This window comes from Saccopteryx bilineata, chromosome 8 (assembly GCF_036850765.1).
Source record: "Saccopteryx bilineata isolate mSacBil1 chromosome 8, mSacBil1_pri_phased_curated, whole genome shotgun sequence".
In the NCBI taxonomy this organism is placed as follows: Eukaryota; Metazoa; Chordata; class Mammalia; order Chiroptera; family Emballonuridae; genus Saccopteryx; species Saccopteryx bilineata.
In genome coordinates this window covers 74,023,224-74,034,574 of record NC_089497.1, presented here as the reverse complement: position 1 = coordinate 74,034,574, position 11,351 = coordinate 74,023,224, and the positions used below count along the sequence as shown (strand labels likewise).

The following is an 11,351-nucleotide window of genomic DNA, read 5'->3' as shown; positions in this document are numbered from 1 at the left end:
ACCACAGGACAGCCCCGGTCCACCGCTCCCGCCCCTGCGCTCAAGCTAGTGAGCCTGCCATCAAGCCAGGAACCTCCCCTTGGTGGACCTGGTCCTCAGTGTCCCAGGTGGGAGCTGTATACACTGCGCCACAGGCACAATTATCCTTATAAATCACTTTAATTAAAGAGAAATGATATATGCATATGTTTGAGCTTTAAAGTCATTCAAGTTTTAAGTTAATATTAAAATAACTAGTGAATGGGCTATGGATGGGGAACACAATTCCACTGCTTAATGAATATTACTGTCCTTCCTTTCTTCCGCCCTTTAGCCTACCAAGAAATCTCCGACAGCGACGTTTTAGTGTGGTTCTGCCTGATCCGTGGGCAGTGATTTATCCAGTGAGTATTCCTAACTCTTGGAGTTCTCATCTGTTTGGGGTACAGGCACTTAGGCGCGTCTCACTAAATTGAAAGGTAAATTATTATTTACCCTAGAGTAGAGCTCGGCCATTGCAGTATAAGAATAACGCCACTGAAATTTTGAAAAAAGTGAACTTTTCACACGCTTCACTACCACGGAGCCACAGTAAACCCTTAGATCAGGAAATGTTTGGCCCAATCTTCCCGGCTTCTGTAGTCTCGCTCAATGTCGCGAGACCGACGCGTGGGCGCCGACGCTGAGCGGCTTGGAAATACTTCCGGGAGGCAATTCAAAGTGCCCGTGATGTGTGCTTCCGGTAGCTTCCAGGCTGCATGCTTAGGCTCTGGGACTCCCTGACAGAAGTAGTGGGCACGAACGGGGGGCTAGGAGACCGGCGGTCGTTGAGCCCCACAATCTCTAACCATGGACCGAGACCTTCTGCGGCAGTCGCTGAATTACCACGGGCCGTCCCTGCTGTCCCTGCTTCGGAGCGAGCAGCAGGACAATCCGCACTTCCGGAGCCTCCTGGGGTCGACGGCCGAGCCTGCGCGGGGCCCGCCGCCGCAGCCGCCGTTCCCGAGCAGGTAATGGGACCGCGCCGCCGCTGCGAGACGGGGTGGGACTCCCCAGCTCGGGCTGCAGTACGGCCGGCGAGCGGTGAGTCCGGAAGGAGCGGAGCTGGGGCCGGGCGCACGTGAAGACGGGCGCTGGTGCGGAGGTCTGTCCGAGGGGGTCCGCGCTGATGTGAGGGCAGTGCGGGATTCGGGCTGGACTTTCCCCTTGTGATGGGGATGCCTTAGCTAAACTCTTTCGGGCTCTCGGATGTGGTGTTGCGGGCGTCACTTTCTAAGTTACCTGCCCTCCAGCTCCAGGCTGGCGAGTGAGGGCGTCCTTGGCTGAAACCCCGTCGGAGTACGTGCGGGCCCAGTTTAGGGTGGGCCCGAGTGGGCGATGAAAGCCGTGATCCGAAGCTTGGACGTACCGAAAAGTTTTGCAGATGAACGTTTTGTTTTCTTTTGTTTTTTAAGAAAAGAGAAGAGAGTTGACAATGTTGAAATACAAAAATTCATTTCAAAAAAAGCGGATCTACTTTTCGCACTTTCCTGGAAATCAGACGCACCTACAACATCTGACGTTAATGAAGACAATGAAGGTGAGTTGAGTCGTAAAGTCTTTTGATTGCGGCTTAGCAGTATTTCTGATAAAGCAGAACACAAAACTGTGGTTAGTAATTTTAATTACTTTTTCAGATCCTTATGCAGTCATGCCACCTTTAGAACAATTCATGGAAATACCTAGTGTGGATCGGAGAGAGCTATTTTTCCGAGATATTGAACGCGGAGATATAGTGATTGGAAGAATTAGTTCCATTCGGGAATTTGGGTTTTTCATGGTATTGATTTGTTTAGGCAGTGGCATCATGAGAGATATATCCCACTTAGAAATCACAGTAAGTTATTCACTTTTCAGTTATTAGATTGCTTCTGTTTTTCATAGTCATCTCAATGAAAGAATTGTGTCTTTGCGTCCACCCAGTTGTGCTGAGAGTTTTGAGAATTAAATATTTTAATCGGAGAAAAATAAAGTACCTTTTTCTTTCTAAAATATTATTAATAGTGATAGAGTTACTCCTTCATTTCTGGTTTTGGGGTTTTTTTAGTCTCCTTGATTGGCGGCGGGTGGCAGGGGGGTCCTTTATCAAGTTTTGAAAGAGTTATCAGGTATGGTTAGATTCAATTGTATTTGGGGCTCATTTTTTTTCTAGCTGAATGTATTCTTAATTATTTAGTATTTGGCATTAGATACTTGCATATGGATAATTTAAAAATAAATTCCTGGCCTATTTATATATTTTACAGTAATTGTGATTTTTACGTTATAAGATGCTTTGCCTGAGATAACCAGTCCTGAATTTGAAATGATGTGTCACTTTAAAAGGTTTGATACTTGCTGTCTCTCAAGTCAGATGAAAAGGAGGAAAAGCAGAAGGTATCACAAACTGGATTACAGATGTAAACTTAGGAGAGTTCACATTTCATTTTTATTGGAATTCTCATACTTACTGGACAGACTTTTGTTTCATTTTTAACAAGTGCAAATTTCTGTTTGTTCCATCATCCTTATTTACTGTATTTTTTGCTACATAAGATGCACTTTTCCCTCCCAAAAGTGCAGGAGAAAATGCCCATGCATCTTATGTGAGTGAAAAATACGGTATTTTATTAAATATTTTAACACACCATTTGGTTCAGAATATCTTTTTTCTTATTTTCCTCCTTAAAACCTTAGGTGTATCTTATGGTCAGGTGCATCTTATGGAGCGAAAAATACAGTAATTGTAAATTTCATGAAATTTTAGTGTTTGAACTAAATAAAAAACTTGTTTAATTGTGTTTAGACAGAAATTACTTGCTGTCAAAATCCTCACCTAAATTTAGAATTTAGGGTGTTGGTTTATTTTTTTATGTCAACTATTAGCTATTTATACTGAGCAGCTAGAATAAAAGAAGACTCTTACCACCAAAGAATGGAATTCTGTTGGTTTAAAATACTTCTCATTGCAGGCTCTGTGTCCATTAAGAGATGTCCCTTCTCACAGTAACCATGGGGATCCTTTATCGTATTACCAAACTGGTGATATCATTCGAGGTGACCAATTTCATCATATTAATAAAAAAGAAATAGTTATCAGATTTTTGTTTTTATTAATTTTGAAAGTGTATTTGAATAAGAATAGTGTTGGAAGGGAATTTTTTTTTTTTTTGCTTTGCATTTTCTTGTTAAATCATCTAGGTTTCTTATTTCTTTTTAAGCTGGGATCAAGGATATTGACAGATACCATGAAAAGCTTGCAGTATCTTTGTATAGCTCATTTCTTCCACCACACCTATCTGGTATTAAACTGGGTGTAATTAGCTCTGAAGAGCTTCCTTTGTACTACAGGTAGGTAATTTATCCACATTACAACTAACTAACAGCAAGCAGTTAGTTGCAAAACAGTTTCTTAACTGAAAAATAGCAATTTTGTCCCAACTTCTGACAACAAAGTAGAAACTTAATTTCTTTTATTTCAAAGTATGCTCATTGTATTTTTATAAAACTTAAATTTCTTCACATTTAATAAAAGGAACCATATCATGATATTGCCACACTTTCATGGATAAAAATGATAATGCGTATTTAAGCCCTATGTGATGTTAAGTCTTTAACAGAAATAAGACATGTTAATTACATTAATCATTTCTATGGTTTTATTGTTTTTTGTTTGTATTTTTAAGGAGGAGTGTTGAACTAAATAGCAATTCTTTGGAATCCTATGACAATATCATGCAGAGTTCCTTGGGATTTGTTAATCCAGGAGTAGTTGAATTCCTTCTGGGAAAACTAGGAATAGATGAATCTAACCCACCATCTTTAATGAGAGGCCTACAAAGGTATAGTAAATCAGTTTTATTCTATTAAGTGGTAAGAAGAATGGTGCTGAGCTCAAAAGCGGCATAACTGAGGGACATAATAAGGCCTATACAAAGCCTACTGACAGCACTGTGATAGAGGTTGAATGAACTAGGTAATCCAGTCTCCTGGAATAAGTCTCTTATCAGTGAATAGATGTGTATCATATGACCAAGTAGAAAAAGACTTAGAAAAATTTATAAGAATTTTGTGTATATGCTAAAGAAAAATAATGTTTAAGAATTATATAGTCATTCCTCATAGACAAAGCCCATAATCTTTTATGCTCTTCAGCTCTTAACTACCCACTTGGATTAATACAGACAGCTTGGAGGCCCTATGGGATGGTGGAGCCATTAGATGCAGCAAGCCTGGGCTCCTGAACCATTTGGGAAGAAACCACACCATCAGCCTAGACACTAACCCTGGTTTCTGACCACAGCATTAAATAATCTATTACTCTGAGTCATTACAAGTTTTTATATATCTGTAGAAGTTGGCTTATTATAATTAATTTAATAAGTGATAAATATATAAATATTAAACAAAATTATGGACTAAAACTATACAGGTTGAATATCTTGAAATGCTAGGATTTGCAAATTTGACCTGACCTGTTCAGAGTAGTCATTTATGGAGGAGGAAAGGAATTCATCTCTAAATGTCTGTCGTATGTTAATTTCTAGACTGATACTTATTAATGGTTAAAAATGACTAAATGAAAATAAAATTTAAATTAAAAATATAAAAGAATAGTCATTTCTGGGAGTTCAAGAGTTGTTTTGAAGATAGAATATAAATTTCTTGCTTGGGATTCACTTTTTCAAAGTTGACTTTTTATTATGTGTCAGGCAGGGTGAGCTATATATAGTTATAAAAAAAGTATTTACATGGTTTGACTTTTATTTTATTTAATAGCAAAAATTTCTCTGAAGATGATTTTGCTTCTGCATTAAGAAAGAAACAGTCTGCATCTTGGGCTTTAAAATGGTATGAAGACTTTGTTTCTCAACAGTTACGTTATCTAGCCTAGAAGGTTCGGGTAAGGCAAGAATCTATGTCATCATTAACATCAAATCTGTTCTTAAGTGAAATAAAGGGAGATTTTGACATTAGCTTTCTTATAGGTGTAAGTGGTGTTATGTTGTAAACTTAACAGACAAGTATTAAGTTTTTTCCAAAGGAAGTTAGTATATTGATAATTGGATTTCATAAAATTTGTTACGAAACTATTCAAAAGCAGAATGCTTCTTAGTTACATGTAGAGTATGAAAGACTTAAGTACTAGCCAAATTTGATTTGCTTTAAAATTTTATCCATGTTAACATTTTGTTTGGATATTCTGTGAAATCTGTGATGCTTTACAAATATCTTTTTAGTGTGAAGATTGGAGTTGATTATTTTAAGGTTGGGCGCCACGTGGATGCTATGAATGAATACAATAAGGCTCTGGAAATAGACAAACAAAATGTGGAAGCTTTGGTAGCTCGTGGAGCATTGTAAGTGGATCATGGATTTTAAGGAATATATACAAGGTGAATGTGTACAAGATTTATGAATAGCCCACAGATAAATTCCTCTAATTTTATTTCATATTTCTAGATATGCAACAAAAGGAAGTCTTAACAAAGCAATAGAAGATTTTGAGCTTGCATTGGAAAACTGTCCAACTCACAGGAATGCAAGAAAATACCTCTGCCAGACTCTTGTAGAAAGAGGAGGGCAGTAAGTGTCAAATATTGTTCAGTAGTGGAGATCTAATGTTCAACCAGCTACTGTAAAATCTTGAACTTAACGTAAGGAAATAGCGTCTTTCACTCAATTCAGAACACTCTTAGTTTCAATTTTGGTTATAAATGTTTTTTAAATATAGCTTCTTGAAATTTTCTAGTCATTTTTTCTTATTGAGTTTGAGGTTCTTTCTAATTGGAGATATGTTAGTGATTTGAGTTTTTTGTTCTATATATCTAGTCTCAACGTAAAAATATAAATGTAAAGGTAAAAGAAAGTAGATATACACTAGAGACTTTAATAGAGAGGAGTTAAATTTCTAATTTATTTCATCATTTTAATAGAAGAATGCCCAAAATATGAATTGAGAACTCCTGATGTTAATTGTGAATAAGATTTCAGTATTACATTTAATTTATTGCTCCTTCTCTCTCTCTCTATATATATATATGTGTGTGTGTGTGTGTGTGTGTATATATATATACATGTAAACGCACACAAATTTTCTAATTCTGTTGATATTTCCAACTTTTTTTTTTTTTTTTTGCATTTTTCTGAAGCTGGAAACAGGGAGAGACAGTCAGATAGACTCCCGCATGCGCCCGACTGGGATCCACCCGACCGGGATCCACCCGGCACGCCCACGAGGGGCGAAGCTCTGCCCACCAGGGGGCGATGCTCTGCCCATCCTGGGCGTCGCCATGTTGCGACCAGAGCCACTCTAGCGCCTGAGGCAGAGGCCACAGAGCCATCCCCAGTGCCCGGGCCATCTTTGCTCCAGTGGAGCCTCGGCTGCAGAGGGGAAGAGAGAGACAGAGAGGATGGTGCGGCGGAGGGGTGGAGAAGCAAATGGGCGCTTCTCCTGTGTGCCCTGGCCGGGAATCGAACCCGGGTCCTCCGCACGCTAGGCCGACGCTCTACCGCTGAGCCAACCGGCCAGGGCCGATATTTCCAACTTTTAACAGTAAATATTCCTGGGAAATATTTTTGTTGAAAGGAAAATTTTTCATAAACTACTAAGAAAAGCCAGTCTATGTAATTCTGTGCTAAAGCTCAACATCATACTATATTTACAAAGGATATCAGTTGATCATGTGTTTTTATGCATTATACTAAAATAGCAATGCAGTATGGCTTTAGTTACCAGTAACAGATTCCTTTTATTTTCCTTTTCTTTTTTTAAGTTTATTTTATTTTTAAATTGAAATATAATTGACATATAACATTTTATTAATTTCAGGTTTACCACATAATAGTTTAATATACAGGGTGGGGCAAAACTAGATTTATAATTAGGAATACACAAAATACACAGTTTATTCTTGTGTTATTATTACTTCTTATATTTTCCATACAAACAACTGTAAACCTACTCTTGCCCACTCTGTATGTATCATATATATTGCAAAGTGATCACCACAGCAAGTCTGGTTTACATCTGTCACCACACATAGTTACAACTTATTTTGTGTGTGTGTGGTGAGAGCTACTAAGATTTCTCCTATAGCCCTGGCTGGTTGGCTCAGTGATAGAGCATCGGCCCGGTGTGTAGATGTCCGGGGTTCAGTTACTAGCCAGGGCACACAGGAGAAGTGCCCCTCTGCTTCTCCACTCTTCTCCCCACGCCCCTCCTTTCTCTCTCTCTTCCCCTCTTGCAGCCAAGGCTCCATTGGAGCAAAGTTGGCCCATGCACTGAGGATGGCTCCATGGCCTCCACCTCAGGTGCTAGAATGGCTCCAGTTGCAAGGGAGCAACACCGCAGATGGGCAGAGCATCGCCCCCTGGTGGGCATGTCAGGTGGATCCCGGTCGGGCAGCTGCAGGAATCTATCTCTACCTCCCCACTTCTCACTTCAGAAAAATACAAAAAAAAAAAAAAAAGATTTCTCCTAGCAACTTTTAAATATACAATATAGTATTATTATTAATTATAGCCACCATTCTGTACATTTTATTTTCAAAACTTACAGCTAAAAGTTTGTACCTTTTGACCATGTTCACCCATTTCATAGAATTCATACCCCCGCACTCTGGCAACCATCAATCTGTGAGTCTGGTTCTGTTTTGTTCTGTTGTATGTGGTTTTACATGGTCTCTTAACTGAAGAAATAGTAAAAAAAAATTAGGGCATTGTTCAGTTTGGAAAATAATTTGCTAAACACGATGTTTTCTAATGAGGTCTCACATATGAGCCTCTGACCTGTATGTATGTTTGAGGATTTTTTGTTTTTACCAAAAAAGTTAAATCTTTTTCTCATATGTAGGTTAGAAGAAGAAGAAAAGTTTTTAAATGCGGAAAGTTACTATAAGAAAGCTTTGGATTTGGATGAGACTTTTAAAGATGCAGAGGATGCTTTACAGAAGCTTCATAAATACATGCAGGTGATTCTTTATTTCCTCTTAGAAATTTAGTGATATTTGAACTTAATGCCAAAACTTAACTTTTCTCCTGTGGGAAACAATTCTAGATTACTTAAGGCATAATGAAAAATTTCTTTCTAAATACAGCTTTTTCTAATTGGGTTTGACATTGCTTCATAATGTCTTTTCTTTTTGATTTGTTAGTACTCAAAAGTAAAAATAGCTCTGTGAGAAAATTCTGATTGCCTAAATTTGTTAAATGGTTTTTAGTACTATTCTTGTAGTGAGCTTTCCTGTTGATTACAAAATTCAGTGATGTTACTATAATTGAGCTAATTCTAAAAGTCTTTTTGAGAGATATTTTAGACTGTCTTTTCCTGTAATACTGATGATGATGTTTTCTCATGCATTTTCTTCTGAATCGGACCATGCTGCTGTGTCTGTGACTTCCGGTGCTGCTCATCCCCATTCTCAAACTGGAAAATGATTTCTCATGTAATCATGCATCCAACTGGGCTGTGCTACTTTTTAAATGGTTTGTATTTGAACATGGTGATTCCCCCTCAAATTCACCTAATGGAATTTATTTGGATTTTATTTATACATCTGTGTCTTGTTTAAACTTTTCAACTTTTTAAAATAATGTTTATTTTTCCCTTTATTGCACTCTGGGTTATGGGTACCAATGCAATGGCGTCCCCATTTTTCATGGAATACCAACTGCAATATGGTCCTCAATATTGTTCTGGCTATTCCAATGATTAATGCCAAACACATGTTTGACTAATTTTTATATGTTAAAAATACTTGACTAATGCTGGATACATGGCAATTTGGGTATACCCCATTTGGTTTCTGGTGGGGGTGGATTTTTGAAAACTGGGTTTTATGTATTCTGCTATTTTTAACGTGTGGTTTTTTCTGATATCTGGGTTCTAAAAGAAATCTTTGGAATTAAGAGAAAAACAAGCTGAAAAGGAAGAAAAGCAGAAAACAAAGAAAATAGAAACAAGTGCAGAAAAGTTGCGTAAGCTCTTAAAAGAGGAGAAAAGGTAAACTATAATCAGTATTTTTTAACTTAAAGCAACTTCTGAGTTGAACCACAGTGCCATATGGAGGTAAAGTAAGTAAAAATAAAGTATTCAAATCATAATCAGTTATTAATTACAAGAACCATAAATTTTTCTATGAAACATCAAGAAAAGTGGAATTCTAAGGGTAAAAAATGGGGGGGGGGTTTAAACTTAAAATATTATGTTACTTTAATTATCTGTATTTTAGAGAGAACTGTTTTAGAAATAGACAGGGGTCTCAACTGGGGATAATTTTGTCCCCCAGGGACATTTCTGGTTGTCATACTGGTGGAGTGCTACTGGAATCGAGTGGGCAGAGGTCAGGGGTGCTGCTAGACATCTGAGAATGATGTTGTAGGACCCTTCTACCCCCACACTGCCACCCTACATCCCCCAGCGAAATGTCAGTAGTGCTGAGGTAGAGACTGTCTACACCCCAGAAGTAGCCAGATAAAAAATTTTAATTCTCTCCTTTATGTATTCAGGTGGTCTTGTTTTTAAGGTACTGTTGGAAATGTCACTTTACTTGCAGAAATGGATTTGCTTAAAGCGACAACTGTATACAAGTATTTTTTATCCCAAAAGTAGTGCTTGATGGTAAAATTGGATCTTGCAGTAACTCAAATTATTATAATTGCTTATCTAAGCCAGAGCTTTTTATGAAATCTAGGGGGAAAAGAGAACAGATCATTATGGATAATTAAGAAACATTTTTGTATTTAATATTGATGAATGAATTAACTACTTTTTTAAGGCTTAAGAAGAAAAGAAGAAAATCAACTTCTTCCTCTTCAAGTGTTTCTTCTGCTGATGAATCAGTTTCTTCATCTTCATCCTCTTCCTCTTCTGGTCACAAAAGGCATAAGAAACATAAGAGGAACCGTTCAGAGTCTTCTCGAAATTCCAAAAGGCATTCAGCTAAGGCAGCCTCAAATCAGATAGATCAGAATAGGAAAGATGAGTACTTCCCAGTTCCAGCCAATACTTCAGCATCTTTTCTTAACCAAAGACAAGAAGTGGAAAAACTACTGGAAAAGCAAGATAGGGTACCATACCAAAAGAAACAGGTAAAAGAGAAAGATAGGTGCCCTCTCTCTTCAGCTTCAGTTGAAATTCCGGATGATTTTGGAGGTAGGTCTGAAGATTCAAGAGATTTTTATAATAGCTGTAAAAGTCAGGCAGGGAGTAGCAAAACAGAGAAGTCATACAAATACGAAAGACATGTTTCCAGTAGGAGAGATGCCTCAGATTCCTTCTCTAGGAATGCAGAAGACAGGTTCAAAATCTATGGTTCTAGAAAATTTGAAAAAGAGGCCGAGGGAAGACGAGAACACCATAGAAAGTGGGAGCCAGGTGCCATGAGGTATTCCACTTCACCAGTAGGCTCAGACTACTCTTCCAAGTCAGTTGAAAAATATAAAAAATACACTTATTCTGGATCACGTGATTTCAGTAGACATGAACAAAGATATCAATTAAGTAAAAATCATAGAGAATATGAAAGAGAGGATAATTATGAGGAGGGTAGTAAAACGGAGGTTCCTGAAGAAGATGAACTAAAGAGCAAAGAGCGTTCAGGAAGTGGAGTTAAAAAAAATTTACCTCAAAATTTACTCAATATATTTAACCAGATAGCTGCGTTTGAAAAGGAAAAAGGAAATAAACAAAAAACCTAATATGCCAAGGGGGTCAGCACTGTTATACTAACGGCTGTTAATAAAAGTTGTGTGTCTTTTAGTCATAACAATCCCATGCAGAAAGCTCTACTCCTGAAGTTATTTTATTTCCAGAGATTGCAGAAAGTGAATGCTTTTTAGCTATTCTCAAAGTATATTTGTTTTAGCTGTGACCCCTTTCAAAGCTTGATTTGTAGGCTTTCATGTGTATATTTATGTACAGTATTTTTTACTCTGATGGTTTAAAATTCTCAAAGTATTGTTTCTTCATTGACAATTCAGAGTCCTTGGGTTTCCCTTATTCTGCTGTTTGAGAGAAAGTTGAATTTGTGCACTGAACACTTGGGTCATTTTCATCAGAAAAATATTTCATTCTCTTTTCTGTTAAAAGCCCTCAGCTTTAGAAAGAGATATATTTAAGTGTTCTTTAAGCACCATTTTATATTCATCATTTGTTTAAATATTACATTTTTACATAACTCTTGTTTTAAAATGGCAGACAAATTATCTGTAATGTCTAATTGGCCTCTAAAGCCGGATTCAATTAAAAAAGACGTACCAGCTTAACAAGTATCTTACGAATAAAGCCATGAAAGTTGAATAGAGGCCCATTTTCCTTATTTCTTTACCTACCTACCTACCTGTCTACTTAC

The 11,351-nt window shown here is 37.6% G+C and overlaps 1 protein-coding gene across 2 annotated transcripts; it reads left to right on the top strand.

The window, feature by feature from the left end:
* Positions 1-705: 705 nt before the first annotated feature.
* On the top strand, positions 706-11,299 carry TTC14 (tetratricopeptide repeat domain 14). 2 transcript variants are annotated; one of them, XM_066240935.1, is made up of 12 exons: positions 706-989; positions 1,434-1,558; positions 1,656-1,855; positions 2,970-3,054; positions 3,219-3,348; positions 3,684-3,839; positions 4,777-4,848; positions 5,238-5,357; positions 5,461-5,583; positions 7,853-7,970; positions 8,892-9,001; positions 9,777-11,299. In XM_066240935.1, exons 1-12 carry the CDS (start codon positions 829-831, stop codon positions 10,696-10,698), a joined length of 2,322 nt encoding a protein of 773 aa, XP_066097032.1. In that variant the 5' UTR covers positions 706-828; the 3' UTR covers positions 10,699-11,299. The 2 variants fall into 2 exon arrangements, with proteins under 2 accessions (XP_066097032.1, XP_066097033.1); XM_066240936.1 differs by lacking the exon at positions 706-989 and adding an exon at positions 1,003-1,123.
* Positions 11,300-11,351: the final 52 nt, after the last annotated feature.